The sequence below is a fragment of the Aspergillus flavus genome, chromosome 2, assembly GCF_009017415.1.
Source record: "Aspergillus flavus chromosome 2, complete sequence".
NCBI lineage: Eukaryota > Fungi > Ascomycota > Eurotiomycetes > Eurotiales > Aspergillaceae > Aspergillus > Aspergillus flavus.
Genome location: NC_092409.1, coordinates 983427 through 1004616, shown reverse-complemented (window position 1 = coordinate 1004616; position 21190 = coordinate 983427). Strand labels below are relative to the sequence as shown.

Here is a 21190-nt window from a genome sequence, read left to right as displayed (position 1 = left end):
CTGCCTTATGACATCAGTAAATGATTTTCTTTCGTTTCCTTGATGTCTCCCTCAACTCGGAGTCTCAGACAACCCTGGTAGCACACATGATCACGTCTCGCTTTCCCTAGACGCCTAGACATATAATTCAAGTCATTTATGTGATACTATCTATGATGTCCTCCAACACCTCAATATTATGTCATTGTCTCAGGCCAGGCCTCAAATGTCGGGAATCGAGGTAGCAAGATATCTGCTATCCCTTTTTGGTTCGGTGGCTGGAGTAAGCTGATCGAATACTACATGGACTAACTCAATATATTATAAGATCGCCCATGTTTATGGTGTTCCTACCAAACAAGTATAGGTGTTGGGTTTCCAAACATCAGCCACCCGGGGATATGTCTCACCCACTTTTTGAGTCTAATTTCCAAGGGGGATCTTCCCCGGAATTTCAGACCGTCGGCGAGTCGATTCCCGTCGATCACCGGATATTTAGGTTTCTTCATATTCTAACCTACCGCTAAGCTGTCATGGAATTGAAACCATCCAATTTTGAGGCACCACGATTCCAATCTTTCGTTACCTGGGGATTGGAGCAGCTTTGTCTCTTGTGAGGTTTGCGAGATATAAAGACACTCAAGTATCTCTGGGAAATTACAATCCTATCATCTCATTCTTCATCATTCTTAGTATCATTGCCAATCTTTCTCAGTGCTATTTACCGTTCCTCGGTCGAATCAACTCAACTCCATCACCATGAAGTTTTCCGTCCTCTCTATCCTAACCCTCGGCCTCACCGCCGGTGCCCTCGCCGCCCCTGCCAACATGGAGCGCGATCTCCCCACCATCACCGGCGTCCTATCTGGCATCGGCCCCAAAGTCGACGCCCTCGACTCAGCCATCCAGGCGTACACAGGCGGCGACGTGACCAAGGTCCAACAAGCCTCCGACAGCCTTGTCGATGCTATCAACGCCGGCACCACCAAGGTTAGCGGCACCTCTAACCTCAGCGGTGGCGATGCTCTCGGTCTTCCGGGCCCCGTGAACGACCTCAAGCAGAAGATCACCACGGCCGTTACCCATCTATCGAGCAAAAAGTCCCAGATTGTTCAGGCCGGCAAGGGCGCCCAGACCTACAATGACCTGATCCAGCAGAAGACAGCTGCCAAGAAGCTGTCGGATACGATTGTCTCCAAGGTTCCTGAGAATTTGCAGAACCTTGCCTCCGGCATTGCGGGCGGTATCTCTGATGCTATTGAGAAGGGGGTTCAGGATTTCCAGGACCAGGCTGGGAAGGCTGGAAAACGTGATGTTGAGGGCGCTGAGGCTGTTGCTGCTATTGAGGTCTAAGGGGATTTTCTGGAGGGTTAATTCCCACTTTGGAGCTGTTTGCTGTCTGCGCTTGTACTGATGTGCTGTGAACTGTGTCAATCTGCGAGGGAGCCTTGTGAAGGTTGTGAAATGTTGAGCGAAATGTATTGAGTTGAATACCTGTATTTGAGTAGCATTTCTAAATGTAGTCTGATAGTATTTAGCAATCAATGTCAAATTGACTAGAAGGTTTGGAGAGATGGGTTGAAACGGCCCTGTACAATCAAGGATAACCATTCCAATAAGGTCCTTCTCTTTAATCATCATGAGACAGGTATTTACAAGCTCTCTGGAGATTTGAAGAGTACGTTTCGTATATCCCAGTTCTCTAGCTTGCTCGAAGGCTTGGTCTACTGTTTCAAGTCACCTCGTCATTAGACCATGGTGGCAGGAAAAGGACAGCGGTGGTGTGGGAGGAAAGTGTATGAACTAATCGGAAACACTGGGCTGGTCCACATATACAATATGGTAGTTTAACTTGCATCTATCTAACTCAATCACCTTGTACTGTTTATAAAGGCACGTTGCAAATTTCTCACCTGGTTATAGTCCGTAAAGTATTTCCTCCAAGAAACCAGTATACTAAGTCCTCTCATTTCCCTGGTAGGCTATGTAAAATGTGTCGTGCCCAATGGGCGTTGGCGGAAGAGTCGACCCTGGATCTGCTAGAGCTTCCTATTGGTGGTTGATGGTTATAATGTCTCTGATTGGAAGGCACAGCAACATCTACCCCACTATGATGTTTCTACAGTCCACTGTTCCCAACCCTAAGTTCCCCTGCTTATGAAGCATACTTAACGTATAGTCTGATACTCTTGGTAGTCTCAGGCTTAAATAGAAAGGACTGACCCTTGAAAAGTCACCCAAATCCTACGACTCTCTCATCTTACTCACAACTATCTCACAGGCATACCTCTCCCATAATTGCATGAAAAGCAATGCCACACAACATCCTGATCACCGGAGGCTCAGGCTACCTTGGTGGCACGCTTCTAGCAGCCTGGGAGAACGCGAAAATAAAAGGCTACGATAAACTGTTCGTCCTAGTTCGGACGGAGAAGCAAGCCGAGTCGGTCAAGAAGCTCTATGGTGCGGAGCCTTACTATGCCTGGATCAGCCATTCCGGTAGATAAATAGCAAGCGGCAAGGCTAGCGTAAGGGTACAAAGACAGAAGACTATCAGGGTTTAGAAACAACTCTTGATATATATGTGAACCATTCATACTTGGAACGAACTGGAAGCTCCTCCAAAAGCTCATACGAACAATGGCTTGCACGGATCAGGCAATGTATTGGCAAATTGGCTGCCGCTCAGTATTTCCTGGGTAATCTGCTAACCAGGTAGGTAAATATCATTTAGATCTGATCTGTCCAGGAACACTCACTTCATGATTCGTGCCCAGGTGTTGCGAGAGGTTATTCGCAGCAGCTATAACGCCAAGAATGATCCCTATCTGCGGTTTAGTATGAAACATATTACTATTCTTATTATTGATATTAGAATCTTAGATACTTATAGAGGGTTCCCAGAGTCTGTTAGTACTTGCTTACGATTAAAAATATATTTCAGACGGGACGCGGGATAACCAGACCAGGCATAGGATAAGCTACCATGAACGATTTCCGCTCTGTTTATATAACCATCGCGACACTCTCCGTCATATACTCGCTGGTATGATTGGAGGCTTAATCAGCGGTTTCGCGGGGGAGGTCATAAATGTGGTTGGCTTGCCTTCACTGAATACTGCAGGAAGCTACAATCCCAGCACTACAGACACTACAAGAAGTGCAGTTGCCGACGATTTATATGTATCATGCGTTTACATCACGCTATATCGTTATATTATTGAGCTAGTCCCAATAGTAAGGTGTTTCTTCCTGGAGTTACTGTAAGAGGGAAATAATCTATAAAGAAGAAATAAAACAAAGGGAGCTATCAGCCTGTGAAGAGAAAATAGGACAACTGGCTATTCCCTCTTCTATTCATCTATTTTCTATCATTTTCTCTTGCTATTTTATACTCATACATGGAAAGAAACTATTGATTATCCTATCTGTGAGATTCGGCCTTGGTGACTATCTGACAAAGGAGCGCGTAGGCGCAAGGCCAACCCGCTGTCAACATCCAATTTTCGTGCCTGCAGAAAACTACATAGACTTTTGTGGCTGGTCCCAAGAGTATAAGAGACTCAGTGCAAATATAGTCAAAATCAGGTTTATAAAGAGCGAACGATCATCCAGGCAATCAAAGCTGAGAACAGATGAGTAGGCTAGCTGCAGCCAGAAATGCTGCGTTTCATCCCATGTAGTGAAGGATGGATTCTCTTCAACCAGCCCGTGGCTTGGACGGTGAGAATGGCGGGCAAACAAACATCTGGTAACATTCCGCTTGAGTGGCGGTGGTACACATCTTTCCATTGAAGGTCGTTCCCTCGGCGCAGATGGGATCGGTGGTGATAACACACATACCGTTCTCGAGCCTGGTGCCCGGTGGGCAAACTGGTGGATTTTTCGTGACACACTTAGAGCCATCGAATACAGTGCCATCCGAGCAAACGGGAGGGATGGTAGAGACACAGGCATGGCCGTTGAAACTCGTATTCTCTGGGCAATCCGGGGGTCTCTCGTTCACACACTTGGAGCCATCAAAGGTTGTGCCCGTTGGACACTCAGGCTTTTCATTGGAGACACATTTTTCACCGTTGAAAGTGGTATCCTTAGGGCACCGGGGTGGCTTTCCGTCAATACAATCGCGCCCGTTGAAGGTCATTCCCTCCGGGCACTTTGGAGGCTTGCCACCAGAACAACCATGGCCATCATAGGATGTGCCGTCAGGGCATTTTGGAGGCGTAATGTCGACGCAGTTAGTGCCGTCAAAAATAGCATCCGATCCACAGTCTGGTGGGTCGGAAGAGACACAGTTCTTCCCATCGTAGACGTAGTTTTGAGGGCAGCGGGGCCGGTTCTCGTGTATGCACTCCTTTCCGTTGAAGATAAATGATGGCGGGCACTTGGGGGGTACTGGCACAACGCAATGTCCTCCAGTAAAGGAGCCACCAGAGCAATCAGGAACATCGGGGAAGCGACAGCTATGGCCAGTAAGAGTGGAACCAGGAGGGCAGGTGGGTGGTACGTTGAGCACGCAAGAGTGGCCATTGAATGTAGTCCGTGGTGGGCAAAGAGGAGGGTCGGAAGACATGCAGTCCCGGCCTTTTAAGGTCGTGTCTCCAGGACAGCGAGGTGGAGTAGGGGAGACACATTTGTGACCATCAAAGGTCGTCCCTTCCGGACATTCAGGTGTATCCTTGCTTACACAGTTCCCGCTGACAAACGTGAAGCCGGAAGAGCATCGGGGTGGCACTGAAAGGATACAGTCCTTGCCATTCCAGGTTGTCCTTGGGGGGCAGATGGGCTGCACGGTGGGCGTGAAAACACATTTGGTACCGTCGAAGTGGCTGCCAGGAGGGCAGTTGTCGCCCTCTCGTTTCAGGACACAGAATGACCCATCCCAGCTAAATCCGTCCGGACAACAGCGGACTTGGTCCTGGAATATGGACAGAGACTGCCCCGCAGGGCAGGACGCACCAGTCTCTACAGTACAGCTGGACCCTTTGAGGGTGGTACGCGGTGGACAAATGGGAGGCTGCTTGTCCTTGCACACTCCTCCATCAAAGACACCGGTCTTACAGCTTGGGGGCGTCACAGAAACACACACAGTGCCATCGAAGGTGGCACCTGTGGGGCACTCGGGCTTGGAAGAATGAATGCAGGTGTTGCCTTGAAGGACGAACGGCCGCTCACACGAGGGAGGCACGACGGAGATACAAAGACCCTCTGAGAATTGAGCGCCCTCTGGACAGCTAGGGGGTTCTGTGCTAACGCATCCTTGTTCACCATCGAACTGCATTCCACGCGGGCAAGTGGGCGATTGCTTGGTAACACAAATATTGTCCTTCAGTTGGGCGCCACTTGGACATGTAGGTGGTGTCGTGCTGACACAGCTATGTCCATTGAAGGTGGAGCCCTCTGGGCAAAAGGGGTCGCCCGTCGATACACAGTCCTTGCCATTGAAGCGTGATCCGGTTTGACAACGCGGGGGGTGATCGGAGATGCATTTCTGGCCATCATAGTGGAATTTCGGAGGACATAACGGTTTGCCCACGCATACATTTCCCTCCTGTACAGTGCCTTCAGGGCAGACATTGCTATGGGGCAAGATACACTGGCCTCCGACGAGTATGGTCCCAGGCGGGCAACATTGCTCATTGCCGTACTGGTCTTTCATAACCCGCAAGTCCTTCAACGTGATGGAACGGGGCGGCGACAAAGGCATAGATCCTAGTCTCGAGAGCGAAGGAGGGGATAACCGGACTTGCTCGGGCTCGGCTTCCTGTGTTGCGACAGGGCCAACCAACATGCCTGCACTAAGCAGGAGAGCACAGAGCATCTTATCCATGACAATCCTTAATGATAATAAGACGATGCGAAAAGATGTTTGTGTGGAGTTGGTGAAGAGGGAAACAAGCTGGGCCATTCTAGCATCTCTTATACGTCTCTTAGTAGCTTGCCCACCTCAACCCCAACACTGGCAATATACATTTCCGGTAACATAGTTGAATACCATCAAGATGTCTCTGTCAATGACTGCGTTGATTGCGTCAATCAATCAATTACCGTTCAATAGCCATCGAGATGCTGCGTGGTGAAGTCATAGAGTCAAGGGCTTTCAACGGATGCTTAGATAGCCAACGTCAATCCGAAATCAAAACAGCAAATACCGCTGCTTTCGGCTTGCTCGTTTTGATTCGTGTCGTCGAGAATACGTCAGTGATCTTTGACTGAAAGCAAGTAACTGGTGGTTGTTGCTCTGCTGAAGTCCTGGTCAATTCCGCTTTCATCAAACTGTTACTGTGGTTCATCAGCTATAGATCCAGTACATCAGAATGCATGGACATGTAACGGAGCGCAGAGAGAACTCCCCAAGAGGGAGTACCCACAGTGGTATTGAAACTGCACAAGTCAGAGCCACAGTGTACCATGACTCCACATTCCCTAAGCCGTACCATGGCGCCCGCAGAAATTGGAAATGCGGGGGTGTATGCTAAATACCATGAGCAGCTCGATGATTGTAATGAAATATGATCGGTATCATGAGCGAAATTGAGAATGGGAAGGTAGACGAGTCCCTTGGAGCATAGGTGGTTGACCAGCCTGGGTCTATCATCAACCAACTGTGCATACATCCATGTCTTCCACAAAGTAAGGGGCACGTTTAGAAAAGCTGATCATCAGCTGCGCCTCAGCAACCCCATTGATTACCGATAGAACCGCGAATGGGTGTATTCACTTCATTATCATGGGTTACCCTATCAAACACTTGGTCCTACGTATCAAGAAGATCGTGCATAGAGTAAGCTCAATCCCATACAGTATACTCGGTTCAAAGTTGACTTTGAATGACACCATATGACATGCGACAGTCTGTGTCTCGGCCGACGCTATCCACGGAACTCCAAAAGGTAGGCCTATATCCCCACATTCCGCAAAAGACAGGAGAGAAAATGCGAGGTATCCAATGCGGCATGAGGAAATTTCAAACTGGCCCAATCCGCATACCAAATCCTACAATAGGAGAGAAGCTGAGAACGGTGTAACCTGCCACGGAATTCAAATCCTTGGAATGAATGTCCCTCACGTATCCGTTTAGGCTCTTGTGGAAAGGGGTACGGGATGCCAATTAAGGAACCAATGAAACTTTCTGGTAGATACATGTACTCCACATTTTTAAAGTTGACACATACAACTAACCATTATTCTTTGCGTTTTGCCTGGGCCAGGCCGATGGCACCGTTACCAAAGTCATATACACTATACCACCGTCTGAGGAATGCGTCTCCAAGTACAACCAAGGGGCCTGTGGGACCGGGGAAATCCATGGGGACCAAGGCACTCATGCAAAAGTTTTGTTCCTGGAGAGAATAGTCTTTGGGATCAATAGTGAAGTTATATTCACCCAGGACAAATGTAAGGGAGGGCATGAAACTCCGCTTGTCGCAGTCCAGTATGTACCTGCCCTGATAATCTCGCGTCGCGCCGATTTCCTTGTTTCTAGAACGGGAACTCAGTACATGCAGCATAATATTCTGGAATAAAAGCACTACTTACACTGTTTCAAAGAGACCAGATGGCAAGCCGATCAATGAAGAGCCAGTATCTAGAATAGCACCAGTGTCTTCAACATCAGCGAAATGGTCTCCGAAGAAAAGTCCACTAAATTCGACCTCCCAATAGGCCTTGCGACGAAGAGGAATTTTCACTATTTCCCCACTATAGTGTTGTTCGTCAACGCCGCCGAAGGTAATCTCGGAAGTACGCCCCTTGTATGTGTCACTGAGGTAGAAGGCAAAGACGGGCTCATCCAGAAGATTCTGGTCGAGCATGTTATAGAAAGGCGGGGGAATGCTATTCACAGAAATGGAAGCAAATCCCAAGCCTAAGATGCCATCAGCCTTAACATTGGAAAAGCCTGAAACTTTAGTAGCTTCCCCAAATAGCTGCTCTTGGACCTTGAGGTCGCCGATTGTAAAAATGTCCTCGGAGACGTGGCCGGTCATACCCCCAGAGCCGTAGTATATCTCGAACTCACTCCCATTATTGTGATACGTATCGGATAATGCTGATTTGTATTTCTTATGCTTTTTGCAGGAAATAGTTTTGCACTTCGACGAGGGAACCCACAAGTTAGCGCTCCCAGTATCAAGGACAACCTTGAACTTCTGCGGAGGGGTGCCGATCCTGATGGTGGAAAAATCTACATATAGCGGGTCAGGACAGAGCAATGTAGTAAGGCTTGAGGGCTCGTACATTGAGTGTTCCTGTGGTTCTTAACTGGTATGTCATGACCCAGAATATCCGGTCCGTGGTCTTGCAAGGCTTTCTGATGAGTGTTGGAACCTATGTACCTCTGTGAGGATGTTCGAGTATCATCGTCATTACTGCCAAAGACCTGGATAAAGTTAGCTTCAAAATTGCTTTGCTTTTGCCCAACGCTGCAATTGGGGGTGACTAACGAGGAGTTCTTTTTCCAATGGTACTCGGTGAATTTCAGCTGCCGTATAGCTTAGCAGCAAAGGTGCTGCGAGTAGGATTGGCTTCATAGTAATCAGATATTGTAACAGTATGTAATACCTGAAGTTGAAGACTGTATGGGGCGACCTTATTTGCTGTAGGTGAGAGCCGGATATGTGAGGCTAAAGCGAGAGAAAAAGCGAAAGAAAAGAACAGAAAGAGTGAGATCATTTATGACACATCACCGCCCTGCACCATCGATCTCCCAAGCCCAGGGCGGACGTGCAGAGTAAACTCAAATGATGGGTATGTCTGTCCGCCAGTCATGACATCAGGTCTGGTCTTCTGAAGGCTTTGGGCTCTACAAAGCTAGAGGTATAATTAGATAGGCCCGCTTTCATTGTGGCGTGCATGGTCAGAAGGCTTAGTGGGTCTATACCTTTCAATTCAACATTTAACTCAGCCCAGTGCGACGGTTGCAGCCTTCGGGAAAGTTGCACTCCTGTTTTGAGAAGGAGATAGTCTGACCACTACATCATGGCTTGGGTTCTGATCGAGGCTTAGAGGGAGACGAAAGGTTCTCGATGAAAACAGCACCCTGCCCGGTCTCGACTTGGTCGTGATGTAAGAGAAAGAATGCCTATTTTCATTGAACGGGGTGTCCTTTCTTTCACACCTGGCTATCCCACCCTTGCCACACATAGTCGATTACACGTCGATTGAATCTCTCTTGCGTCCTCTATGTAATGATATATAAATACTGAACAGGATACAATTGCTCTGCTCCAGCTCTTGACAACCATGTTTTTGCGAATCTCTCAATTGCTCCCTGAATGATCTCTTCAGCTATTATTTCAAGATGTTCGGCACCCCTCTTCTACTACTGCTCCCATTGACCACCTCTGTGCTCTCCAAGACAAGTGATGCGGAATACAACAAGATCTGCCCAAGAGGTGATGATCTGGTGACGCTGCCATCGGGAAACAAGATTAGATACCTTTGCGATGACTGTTTAATTGACCCGGCCGCCGAACCTAGATCTGCAAAAACAATCGAAGAATGTGCCGATATTTGCAGCACCGAAGATTGCAAGGCAACTATTTGGGGCAATGGACGATGCTTCTCTAGCAAGCTGACATATATTGGACCATCCCCGGGAAGTTCCCCAGACTGCATCTGGATGACATCCCAGACATGCCTCGACAGTAAGGACGATTGCGCTAAATGCGTAAATGATAAAGAGGAATGTGAGAATCAGAAACGCAAGTGCGAAGATGCCCTTGCAAAATGCAAGCCTGGTGATGACGAGTGCGAGAAGAAGGCCCGCAAGTGCCAAAATGATCTTGCTACCTGTGAGGACGACAAGGCCAAGGCTGAGAAGAAAGAGCGCAAATGTCAAGATGACCTTACTGCCTGTGAGGACGGAAAGAATGACTTGGAGAAGGAGAAGCGCAAGTGCGAAACCGCTCTTGCGAGCTGCAAGCCTGGTGACGAGGAGTGTGAGAAGAAGGCCCGCAAGTGCCGAGATGACCTTATTACCTGTGAAGATGACAAGGACAGATCTGAGAAGAAAGAGCGTAAATGTCAAAAGGAGCTTCTTACATGCGAGGATGAGAAGAACGAGTGTGAGAAGAACGAGCGCAAGTGCCAAGCCGACCTGCAGGATTCCCAAAAGAAAGCCAGCGACCTTCAGAAGGCGGTTGATCAATGTGGTAATGACCTGGATAAATGCAAGACTTCAGGCTCTTCCTGGGGAAAGACAGATGGAGAGATCAAGTGTAAGACCCTACCAAATTCCAGCAAGATGAATGTTATGCTAACAACTAATCAGGCAAGTCTGGTTCGTTGACCACCGCTACTCTCAACGGAAATAAATGGTACACCTTGTGTGGTTTTAGTATGTACAAAGCTTGGTATCATATATATGTCCAGCTGCTGACGATACAAAGTTATCAATGATGTGAAAGGGGGTGTACGTGGTTTGACTTTGAAACAATGTGTGGAAAGGTGCTCCGAGGACGACAAGTGTAGGGCCATCACTTATGATGACAAAAAGGGCGAGTGCTATTTAGCCTCTAAGTTCAAGACTGGGGACATGCGGTACAGTGACTATTACCACACTGTCCTGCGTCTTACCTGAACCACAGGCGCATATTCCGTTCAAGCACACTGTCAATTGGACTGGGGCCACACCCATATACCGCTCACTATATACACAGCTGCAATATGATGAATCGTACTGCACTCTTGGCACCTATGACGAATAATGCAATTGTCTTCTTCTTAGAAATATTGTTTTCAGTCTCATCACTGCAGACCACAAGAGAATGTGCCCAGGGAACCCCTTGCGTATGTATCAGGAACAGCAAATCCGCGCACCTACAAACGCTACCATCCAGTTGACGTTATAAAGGACGATAGTTACATTTACAGACTCCCTTCGCATTGCAATGGTTGCTACTCCTTGCTTGACTAAGGTAATCATGAGCACCTCACCAAAGCCTATCACATTACCCCCAACCATGGACTTATTTAAGTACATACAGCACTTTGGTGACCCTTTCTCCATATTCCTTTGCCCCCAGCTTCACTACTCTTCTCATGCTGTCATCGATGTCTTGTTGCGCTTTTTTAAATTTCTTTGGCTTTATCTTTGCGGTGATGATCCGATAGTCCATTTTCAGTGTGACTTTATCTTCAGGTGGTTCAGGCTCATTGTCCGACTCTGAGGCGTCGGGGGGCCCCAAAGCGTTTCGAAGCATATCGAGGAAAGACGTCCGCTGTTCAGTGGAATATCTGGGCGCCTCCTGTTCCCTTGTGGGCGCATGCCTCTCAGGCCCATTCTTCGAGGACGTGGCGTTCGTCGCCGGAGTTTTCAAGGGCTTCTCATTTTTCGTGACAAGATCACGATACACTTCCGTAGGCATGCGGATAGTATTCAACATGATAGATTGGACATCTTCATAGATTGGAGATTGCTCAGTGCCAATATTGTTCCGGTTCACCTCATTGACAAAGAAGGTGAACACGATGTGTTTTCCTTCCGCATCAGTTGGGAGTTGGGAGAAGGCGTTCACGAATTTCTGAAGCAAGTAGTCCAAGTCGCGCAATGTCCGCTTGTCATGGATCAGATGTGAAAACAACACGTCCAGAAGTTCCCGGTGCAGATCCTCTCTCGGTATATCTCGATTGATTGACATGTTCGGGGATGGCCTCACGTCCACTAATTTCGAGACACTACCTTCGGAGGCAATGGCTGTTTGGGCCGCATTGGCCACGTCAACCATTGCTTGAAGCACCTGGTCGGCAGTGTCGATCTGATTGTATGTTCGCTTCTTGACCAAGGACTCCCCCAGCTCGAGAAAGATTTTGCCTGTCATTTCGAGCAGTTCTGTGTGCAGCCTATCTTCAGCGTGATGCCGGGGGGCAAAAAGAAGAACAGGAGGCATGGGAACCTGTCCTGCTACAACCTGTTCCTTCGGCTCTTTGGAGGCCGTCTCTAAGAACTCCCGGAGGTTCTTCGTCGACGCCATGGCTAGAAGTCTTTAGTGGACACTATGGAACGGAGTCACAGCGTAATAATGTTTGAAGCGAGAGCAATGGAGCATAGAGTTGGAGGAGGGAGATGGGGTGGGTAGAGAAATGCAAAGCTAATATAATGTAAACGGAATAGAGGAAGCTTGAGAAGAAGCTAGTTTATGAGATGACTTAATTTCCCTATCAAATTACGTCGTACGTAAAGGTTCTAAAGTATATCATCGATGCATCCGGTCGATAGTCTGTCACTAGACACATCAGATACCATGTCAGTTGATGAATGCGTTAACTAAATTGAATGGAACATGGCTCAATTTGCATTTGACATCACCGTATCCAAACTGCGCATCATAGACTTGGGTCAGGTTAAACTTGATACCTGAGTATCAGTGGTGATAAACCGCAACCGGATACATTCTCACATGCTATGACATTATTGACTTCTTCCAAATGGATGGCAAAGACGCATGCGTATCAGTCAGTACTCATGTTAATCACGATTACATCATGGAGTAAGGATACGTATTGCTACATCTCAAGTTATATAAAGCTATCAAGCGGCTGGATATCAGCCTAGCGCATCGAAGACCTCATCAGGACAATCGAAAGAGTTTCTAAGTACGAGGACATTCTTCAAACCTTTCTTCATACCCCACTTCCTTTGCCATGGCTTCCATTGAGATTGATGAAAGCACAATCTCCAATCAGACGACTCAATATGTCTACCTCAGTAGGGACCCGGCGCCAGCATTGGCAATTCCTCCTGGTAAGGATTTGTTGAACTACACGGCAAAGATTGAGTCTATTTTCATATACGAGCCCAATACTGAGTCTGAGACTTGTTACACGTTCGGTGGGTCCCTCTCGCTGGGGCCTGGCAGCATTGCCGGAGTCGTTGGTAATGGCGAACAGTTCTTCCTTCAGTATTGCGTGGGAAGTGACCAGAGCCGGTATATGCTCCCACTGGTGAAAGCCTCCGGAGGCTACAAGCTGCACCGAGATGTCACGTCTGAGGCCTTGAGAGACGATACAATCCTAGACCGCATGCTGGAGGAACCGGACAATAATCTGGCCGATCATTTTGCGACGACGATGTTCGCTAAGGGTGGCAAGAAGGACAAAGCCAAGGGCGCAGCTGCCCTCACAATCCAAACCAGGGGAAGCAGCGGCGATCAAGAGCACGAGATCAAGAAGGCCATCAAAATGCTCAACTTTATCGATTCGATGATTAGTGTCTATACCGCAAACAAATTATACCAAGAAGGCAACAAGCGAGGCAAACCGATAAGTGCAATTGATGAAACCTCCCTGTACATGAAAGTGACTGCCGAGGCCTACTTCGATGCAATCAACAACAAGCAATTAGCTGCTGTCATACAAAAGAAGTCCATGGCGTCAGCCAAGTTCAGTCAAACCTGCAACAGAGCCGATGTTCATCCCCAATTCATCAAGCAATTCGCGCAGGATATTAAACAGTTTGACCAAGCTGAATACGCCACCCTGGACAAGATACTTACGGAGCAAGTGCGCCAAATCCTGGATGGCAATATTCAGGTCAATAATACTCTTAGCTTTACACTTCTAGTAAAGCAACCCCTTCTCAAAAGTGTACCGGGCCTGAAAGAGCAAATTGTGGAGCCGACTCTTAGGTTTTTCTATATCACATCCACTGGCCGGACTTGGACCGAAGTTGTGAAGAACGGGAAAAGCCAGAGCAGCGTGCAGAAGGTCCAGCTCGATTTTCAGTACATTCCCCAGGTGGGCACGATAAACCCGGACCTTTTCAAGCCGTTGAAGAAAGTATACGGGAAGAAGATTATCAGTCAAGATGCGGATGATAGCTTCATCCAGCAATACACCGTGTAATCTCTCGCAAGGAGCCACCTTCTCTGTGTTATCTTCATACGTTGAAGTCCGTTGCCACAAGGACAAAGGATAACTTACAATGGTTTGGCCAGTTTTGCGCAATCTCACAGGCCTATCTCGGGTCAATCGTGTCTTTAATTGGTCAGAAGTCATTACTTTACTGCGACGCCGAAGATTTTTATAAATCGATCTGAACTCTACCATATCAGGTAACTGCCAGTTTGTATCCAATACAAAAACAATGATTCTTGGACATAAAATAGTATATTCTAATAGCTGTATCAATCTGGGACGCGTTGGGATTCTGACTGATGCTATCTGTCAATATGGTGCTCATAACAACTTACGGATTATTTTCGGGACATTATAGATAACCCTGCATATGAAGACTACTATTGGAGGATGCTTCGACATGAAATGCTCTAGGAGAATGAAAGCCAATTAATTGAGTCTGGGGTATGGAATGTCGGACAGTTCTCTAGAGCACTCTTGCAGTGGAGCTCAACATTCCGGCCTAGGTCATTCCACGGAACTGGCATCCTCGTGAAACATGCCTTGGCCCTTGCTTACATAGTTAATTCACCGGGTTACCTTTAGGGGTCAATAGGCTGTGGCATTCAGTACAGTGCCTTAGGGCTCCTTCGAATTCGCTTGTGTAGAGGACATCGAGTGCACAAATCTATACTGGTGCAGTCATACAAAACTATTTTACTTCACAGAACTCTCGCATCGCCCCGAACCGTCCCGAGCCGGCAGTTTCCGCAATACTAGCCTAATTAGGCATGTATCTAACCTATGTTGACCTAGCATGCATATCTTTGAAATATATCTCGAGAATTGAGCCTCTGTGACTGGACAATAAAGACAAATATATATCAGGAACATTGCCTTTCTTTAAATGAAGTTCATGTACTGGAAAGTCACGAATACTAGTGGAGAAGGACGCGGCTTTACCCCGAGATCAGAGGATCGATCCACGATTCACCCCACTTGCAGTCAGATTTGTCTTGCGTCCTATTGACTCTAGAATTATTAATCCTATAGCCAGGCTGCTTAGCATTCCTTTCTCAGAAGTCTATTATGAGTGGTTCATATTCCAGCTTCATGTATCAGACCTTGAATGCTTTCCAACGTACATTGTCTTGCAAGCCTGGTACATTATTACTGGGAAACGAGAGTGAATGCCAAATGGACCTTTGCAAAGGGTCGCACCTCATCTGCAATTGTCATATTATAGGGGCCATATTCCTGCATCTTGACGGAAACTTCCTTCCCATTCCCATATGACGTGGGGTCAGTAAGGTAGTCCTGATACTTCGTTCCTGGCTTTGCCAGAGTGATGGTGCATTCATTACTGTTTTGGGAAGCCAGTAATCGACTGCAAGAGCATCAGTATCAAGTTGCTTTAGATGCCAACGAAGGGTACTTACTGTCCGGGGAGCTTTCGCAGGCCGCCTTCGGCTGTGGCCGCGAACTAAGTGGCCATTTCTGCCGTTTCCTGCACTCTCACTCGATTATAAATTTGGGCGCGGAGGCCGCGCTTCGTCTCGGCGATGCCGCGGGGGACCCTTTCCTCCGCATTTCATAGAGCGTCATCCATTTCCGACGTGAACTTTTTCCCTGAGGCGAACGTGGCTGTAAAGGACACACCTTCCATGGTCCAAGTAAGTGAAGGGCGTGGGACTAAAGCGTTAACTTCCTTCAAGAAGCTTATCAACATACAGTTCACGGTCTGCTCAGCGTAAGCAGTAGGGTAAATTGTGTCGTTGGATTTGAATGGAGGAGTTTCTTCGACGCTCACGTTATCCGACGAAGAATATTCATCATCATCATCATCGGAGTAAGTTTACTTTGGATTGCCTCTGGTGGAGCGTGCCTGGCGTGGGAGGTATTCTGGAAGCGCAGAGTCAGCCCCCTCTGGCTGTCGCTCCTCTTCTTCTTCAATCTCCTCATCCTAACCTTCTTCCTGTTCCAGCTCATCCCTCACCCCGTCCGTTTCCTTGATGAACCTGATATCATCTTGAAATCGAAGAAACGCTGACTATTCCCTGGGCCAATACCTGCCCTTTCTCAAGACCTCGTCGATCTTTTCTTCATTTATATGTCGTAAGAGGTTGTTCAAATAATTGCGAGCTTACAGTTCCCTCAGTGCAGCAGATTATTTGTGTGGAAAGCTCGTCCTGCAGGGATGTGTCGCCTTCAAACAGAATACAGCAAACGAACAATATCCTTTATTAACACTTACCGAATAACGCTATCGGGAGTATAACCCTCTACTTTATTATTCACCGTTTAGATGATTCTCTATGTGGCTGTTAAAGTCTCACTTTCAGAAAGGTCAAACTCTCGCCGCGACGACTCGTGGGAGTCGACAAATCGAACAGAGAAACCCCATCTCATGTTTACCTGAAGGATGCAGCCATTGGCGAGAGCGACAAGACTAACGACTCTGGCTACGTATTTGACAACGAAGCATCTTCCCAGCTCGGAAAATACCCAAGCTAAGATCGAAGTCCGATGGACGCCTCTTGAAGGGTGCGCTTCCTACAATCCTGACTGCGACTCGAAAACGCATGCGGTGGGAGAATTTTAGTTAACATGGTACATGTTGTCATTCCGATAAGCAGATTTCTACCCTGAAATATAAACCAACGTAACTGTCATAACCTTCTATGGTCTTCTTTATTATATAGCGCAACAAAGGACCTGCGCCGGTGGTAGCATAATAAATGGGGCCTAGTGGTAAAGACAACCGGGTGTGGGATTAGGTACAATAAGAGTATCTAGTCTGATTAATACTGTGATATCTACTTTAAGAAGTATTTGACTGACTGCAGAATCCATCATTATATACACACAGTCTGAAATATTCCTTCCTAGCGTTCGTTTTTGGAATATGACCATTTAAGCACACCTGCCCAAGCACCCGAAACCAAAGATATATTGAGGGTTTACTACCTACAACGTCAAGTCTTGGCCAATTTAACTGTCACCTAGTGTCCGCCAGTCATACTTTATAAGCGACCAACTCGAAGCAACAAAATATATAAAAATAAAATTACATACAACAGAAGGGATTCGCTGGTGGTCACCCACCCAACTACTAACCTTCCGGCGTGTGGCTTAAGTACGGCTGAGCGGACGGGAAGCCCTGTTCTCCACACCCTATGGTCGTATGTACTAGCTTACTCTAAGTATTTGGGTTATAAGACTGAACTACGTGGTATGTACCATGGTTGTGTTCTGGAAATGTTCCATGTATCAGCTTTGGACTCGATCATGAACATATAAACTTTATTACATCATGGAGGCGTTCTTTTCCTTTCCGGCTCTAGTGCAAGTGCCTTTATCAGCTGCATATACCTCGAGGATGGAAGAAAACCCTGCTATTTAAAACAGTTCCCCTTCTTCTCGAACTGATAATACATATCCCTTCTCCACCATTTCAAGATGTCCACCAGATCAAGCCTTTTTCTCCTGGTTCTTTTATTCCCACCCACCTGGGGCCAGGAAACCCCAACATGCCTTTCTCCCGCTAGTAACGGGGGACCTCCCAACAAAGCCGCCTGCTGCTTAGAACCTGGTCGACAAGAGGAGTCCGTCGATGGAGTTATCTACGAATATATCTGCAATCACTACGCCACAAATACTAATGTATTTTATCACGAGGTCCTGAATGCCTATGAATGTGCCAAGAAGTGCTCCGAGGAGGCGGGATTATGTCATGCCGCATCGTGGAAGCCAAAGGCTAGCAGCTCTGAAGGGGGCAGGTGCTTTTTGGCCATGGCAGGTTTTGTAGAGAAGCCAGATCGAAATGGAGAGTGGTTGCTTCTAGTTCGGACAGATCGAATGGAGCCGGTCGCTGGTGACCCGTCCCATGATTATCCACAGCCCGGTTGTGAGGAAGAGGTGGATGATGCCTGGACTCAGTGTGAGACTGTTGTTGATGAGTACTGCGAAATGAGGACAGCACATATGCAACAGCAGCTGGATGCGAAGGATGCGGACCTTGTGAATTGTATGCATTTCCATGCACTTTCGTTCTTCTTTATTGCAACTGCTTACCTATTTTCTGTAGGCGGTCGTGGGATGAACCCGTCCATCTATATAAGCAGGAGTCGCAAACCTTATAGGGCCTGGTGTAGGAGAGGTAAGTTTCAACTATTGCATTCCCGTGAATGTGGCTAAAAACAGTTCCGAACCACGAATAGCACTCGCCCAGGTAGTCAATACAGGTGGGATTAATCTTGGCAGGACAAAAGGGCTCAATGAATGCCTCAGCTTATGTGATAGGCATAGCAACTGCAAAGCACTCACTTATTGGATACACAAAGGACGATGTGACGGCCTCTCAACTAACCCTGTTCCTACCCTTGAACGAACTATGGCTATCACGCTAACCCGTCTCTGAGTAGCTTATAAGTTCTGAGAGAACTCATTGATTCTTATTTATTTTCATTCTCCGCGCTTGATTGAAACATTGGAGCTATTGTCACTCCAAGCTTCACAACAAATGGTATTTCCGTCTCGCTTTGTCACTGGCGTCTGGTGTTTAGATTTGTTCTGCTGTTTGTTGAGTGCGCGTGTCTCCCGCCGGTACTGTTCTTTCTAAAGTATACATGACAGGTTTCTTACATATTGCGTTTTGATACAGTTCTGATGATAATTTCATTAAGAAGACTTGAGATCATAGATACCATTAGGCATTTAATTTCCTATGGGATGAAAGGTAAATGAACTCAACACATTCGTTCCTTCAGCCCCGTCTGCGCACATCCGCAATTAGGGTTCCATTGCTCATGTGCATGGCAACGACTCGACCAGTGTCATACATTCAACAGATCACCTAAGTAACGAGTCATCCTCCACCGACTTGGACATTGTAAAGTCCCTACTCGCTTATTGAAGGGCAAACTTCGCGTTTTCTGGTTGTGGACCCTCTACAGGTCGAGGCCAAGTTTCAAACGTGGCCCTTTCATCCTGTAAGTAGCGGTATTGTGACAGTTGTTATTGACTTATATATCAAACGAGATTCTTTCATGGTGTGTAAAAGTGTCAGAACTTTTTATGGTCTCTATTTTAGTTCTATGCGTCAAGATTTGGTCAGGGTGGTGTTCCAATGCTCGCGAAACAATAAGCATCCAAAGCATCGACCAAATGAAACCTGATATTTTTGAAAGAGAAAAGGAAAGAAAATGTCTATTACTGCCAGGCACTGGTGCCTAGACGATTCGTCTCACATAAAGCTCTGTCTTAAGCGCTGCTTTCAGCCTTGATGTCCTCTTCAGCTTGGCGTTTCACGATCTCCCGGACCTTCTCCCACGAATTCTCAACCGTGGTGACCCTGGTCTCCTTTTGCGCGAAAGCCTTGAACTCGTCAGGAAGCACCTGCTCATCGAAGTTGAAGCCGGCCTCGCCCTTGAGAGCTGATTCGACGACCTCAGAGAATTTGGCGGGGTGAGCAGTGGAGAGCGAGATGTGGTGGACGTTCGAGCCATTCTTAGCAAGCGATCTCTTCGCGACGGTAACTGCAACAGCCGAATGGGGATCAAGAACGTATTTGGTTTCCTGGTAGCAAGACTTGATAGTCTCGACAGTCTCTGAGTTGCTCACACGGTCGCTGTCGAAAGTCGACCGTCCGTTTTCCAACAGGTCCTTATCTACAGGCCCGAAGCCGCCAGTTGCCTTCAATGATTGGTACCAGGCCAAAACCTCTTCACCGGCCCTCTTCTTGCTGGACGCGTCGTCCAAGCCGGCTGCCGCTGCTTGTTCTATGATCAGTCAGCATGAGAGCAAAAGGCGACTAAGGCGTGGGGTATACCTTTTGCGAGGAACCACATGAGTCTCTCGAAGTTGCTGGAGACCAAAATATCCATTGCAGGGCTTGGTGTCTCCTTGCAAGCCTCGGCCTTCACGGTACCATCGGCCTGCTGTTCCTGAACAGGGTTCTTCTCGTAGCGGCCAGTCGTCCAGAAGCGGTGCAGGATATCGTTCTCATTTGTTGCCACGACCAGCTTATCGGCGGGGAGACCCATCTTGGTTGCGAAGTAACCGGCGAGGATATTGCCGAAGTTTCCGGTGGGAGTCACAAATCTGACCTTGTCGCCCACTTTGAACGTCGGCGACTTTCTGGCAAGTTGGAAGTAGGCGTAGAAGTAGAACACGATCTGGGCGAGGATTCTCGAGAAGTTGATGGAGTTAACGGCACCGAGCTTCAAAGCCTGGTTGCTATCAGGATCGTTGAACATAGCCTTGACAATATCCTGTTGCTCTGTCAGTCTATTGTCCCGCGGTTCCAGTATGCTCAAACCCTACCTGGCAATCGTCGAATGTTCCCGTCACGGCAAGATTGTGGACATTCCTGTCTGTGCAGGTGGTCATCTGCGCCTCTTGGATAGGGCTGACGCGGCCCTTGGGATGCAAGATGACCACGGACACGTCCTTCTTGCCCCTAAGACCGTAGATTGCGGCGGATCCAGTCTAATATGTACGGTTAACGCTGGCGCCGGAGGGCACACCATCAAAACTTACATCACCGCTCGTCGCACCGACGACTGTCAAATGATGTCTATCTGCTAGTTGGTCAGTTCTACTGGATCGCCACACACCAGAGGCTTTAAAGAGCGCACCTTTTCCAACCTTTCCTTGGTTTTTCCGCACGAGAAGGTATTCGAAAAGATTTCCCAGAAATTGCAAGGCACCTATATTGGCTCAGCACAAGAATATCAGAATAACATCAGGAAACACACAGTCTTTGAAGGAGTAGCTTGGGCCATGGAATAGCTCGAGAAGATACAGGTTGTCATCCTGCAGATGGGTCAAGGGGACAACATCTTCTGCGCGGAATGTCGAGTAGCTCCGTTCAATGATGCCTTTCAGGTCTTCCGGGGGGATCTCGGAGGGGGAGATATAAAGGCTGACGATCTTGAAGGCAAGTTCGGCGTACGAGAGATCTTTCCAACTTTGCTGCGATCTATCATTAGCCTCAGATCTCGCTGGGCCGCTTTGAAAGCTAAAAATGAAGATTCTGGAAGAAAGCGCTTATGCGGCATAGAGTATACATACCCAGTCGTTTGCGGTCGGGATTTCGTGAGGCAAGAAAAGACCGCCATCCGCAGCGAGTCCCTTCAAGACAACGGTCTCGAACGAGAGCTGAGGGAAAATCAGTAAACCGTCAAGCTATGACTCATGCTTAGAAGACGAACGCCATAGTCACCACCTCTGGTGGAGAGGAATTTTTGGGATTCCGTCGGAGCTGTACTCGTCATATTGATCACTAGTCTGGTGCAATTGTTGCGCTGAGAATTCCCCTCTGCTGGTAGATGTCGCGCTGGAAAGTTTGTGACTCTGATGGCGATGGCGATGG

General features: G+C 47.7%; 8 protein-coding genes across 8 annotated transcripts; 4 read left to right on the top strand and 4 right to left on the bottom strand.

Moving 5' to 3' along the window:
• Positions 1 to 738: 738 nt before the first annotated feature.
• F9C07_9745 (hydrophobic surface binding protein A-domain-containing protein) lies at positions 739 to 1332 on the top strand (the record flags this gene model as incomplete). Its single annotated transcript, XM_041284536.1, has 1 exon — positions 739 to 1332. The coding sequence occupies one exon, from the start codon at positions 739 to 741 to the stop codon at positions 1330 to 1332; it is 594 nt and encodes a 197-aa protein (XP_041142188.1).
• Positions 1333 to 3203: 1871 nt separating this feature from the next.
• On the bottom strand, positions 3204 to 6684 carry F9C07_2276942 (cell wall cysteine-rich protein). The gene has a single exon (XM_041284529.2). It carries the CDS (start codon positions 5885 to 5887, stop codon positions 3680 to 3682), a length of 2208 nt encoding a protein of 735 aa, XP_041142187.2. The 5' UTR covers positions 5888 to 6684; the 3' UTR covers positions 3204 to 3679.
• Positions 6685 to 6687: 3 nt separating this feature from the next.
• Positions 6688 to 8863, bottom strand: F9C07_2276941 (putative vacuolar protease A). Its single transcript, XM_041289249.2, has 4 exons — positions 8424 to 8863; positions 8218 to 8359; positions 7519 to 8164; positions 6688 to 7461 (listed from the first exon to the last, which is right to left on the bottom strand). Exons 1-4 carry the CDS (start codon positions 8508 to 8510, stop codon positions 7164 to 7166), a joined length of 1173 nt encoding a protein of 390 aa, XP_041142186.1. The 5' UTR covers positions 8511 to 8863; the 3' UTR covers positions 6688 to 7163.
• A 417-nt stretch (positions 8864 to 9280) lies between these two features.
• On the top strand, positions 9281 to 10561 carry F9C07_2225138 (uncharacterized protein; the record flags this gene model as incomplete). Its single annotated transcript, XM_041289253.1, has 3 exons — positions 9281 to 10199; positions 10253 to 10318; positions 10371 to 10561. The coding sequence occupies 3 exons, from the start codon at positions 9281 to 9283 to the stop codon at positions 10559 to 10561; spliced, it is 1176 nt and encodes a 391-aa protein (XP_041142185.1).
• A 388-nt stretch (positions 10562 to 10949) lies between these two features.
• F9C07_9741 (uncharacterized protein) lies at positions 10950 to 11954 on the bottom strand (the record flags this gene model as incomplete). Its single annotated transcript, XM_041284528.1, has 1 exon — positions 10950 to 11954. The coding sequence occupies one exon, from the start codon at positions 11952 to 11954 to the stop codon at positions 10950 to 10952; it is 1005 nt and encodes a 334-aa protein (XP_041142184.1).
• Positions 11955 to 12624: 670 nt separating this feature from the next.
• On the top strand, positions 12625 to 13824 carry F9C07_9740 (uncharacterized protein; the record flags this gene model as incomplete). The annotated part of the gene is made up of 1 exon (XM_041284530.1): positions 12625 to 13824. The coding sequence occupies one exon, from the start codon at positions 12625 to 12627 to the stop codon at positions 13822 to 13824; it is 1200 nt and encodes a 399-aa protein (XP_041142183.1).
• A 3450-nt stretch (positions 13825 to 17274) lies between these two features.
• F9C07_2099237 (uncharacterized protein) lies at positions 17275 to 18224 on the top strand (the record flags this gene model as incomplete). The annotated part of the gene is made up of 3 exons (XM_071508900.1): positions 17275 to 17842; positions 17903 to 17974; positions 18079 to 18224. 3 exons carry the CDS (start codon positions 17275 to 17277, stop codon positions 18222 to 18224), a joined length of 786 nt encoding a protein of 261 aa, XP_071363563.1.
• An 853-nt stretch (positions 18225 to 19077) lies between these two features.
• F9C07_2197780 (tryptophan synthase beta subunit-like PLP-dependent enzyme) lies at positions 19078 to 21092 on the bottom strand (the record flags this gene model as incomplete). Its single annotated transcript, XM_071509418.1, has 7 exons — positions 19078 to 19595; positions 19646 to 20087; positions 20140 to 20304; positions 20356 to 20525; positions 20574 to 20790; positions 20890 to 20976; positions 21030 to 21092. The coding sequence occupies 7 exons, from the start codon at positions 21090 to 21092 to the stop codon at positions 19078 to 19080; spliced, it is 1662 nt and encodes a 553-aa protein (XP_071363562.1).
• Positions 21093 to 21190: the final 98 nt, after the last annotated feature.

Bases quoted from the DNA above. Each gene is read 5' to 3' on its own strand.
- F9C07_2276942 (XM_041284529.2), bottom strand. From the start codon at position 5,887: ATGGCCCAGCTTGTTTCCCTCTTCACCAACTCCACACAAACATCTTTT.
- F9C07_2276941 (XM_041289249.2), bottom strand. From the start codon at position 8,510: ATGAAGCCAATCCTACTCGCAGCACCTTTGCTGCTAAGCTATACGGCA. The intron at 8,165-8,217 runs GTACGAGCCCTC...CGCTATATGTAG, and splicing joins GAACCACAGGAACACTCAAT to ATTTTTCCACCATCAGGATC. The intron at 7,462-7,518 runs GTAAGTAGTGCT...TTCCCGTTCTAG, and splicing joins TCTGGTCTCTTTGAAACAGT to AAACAAGGAAATCGGCGCGA.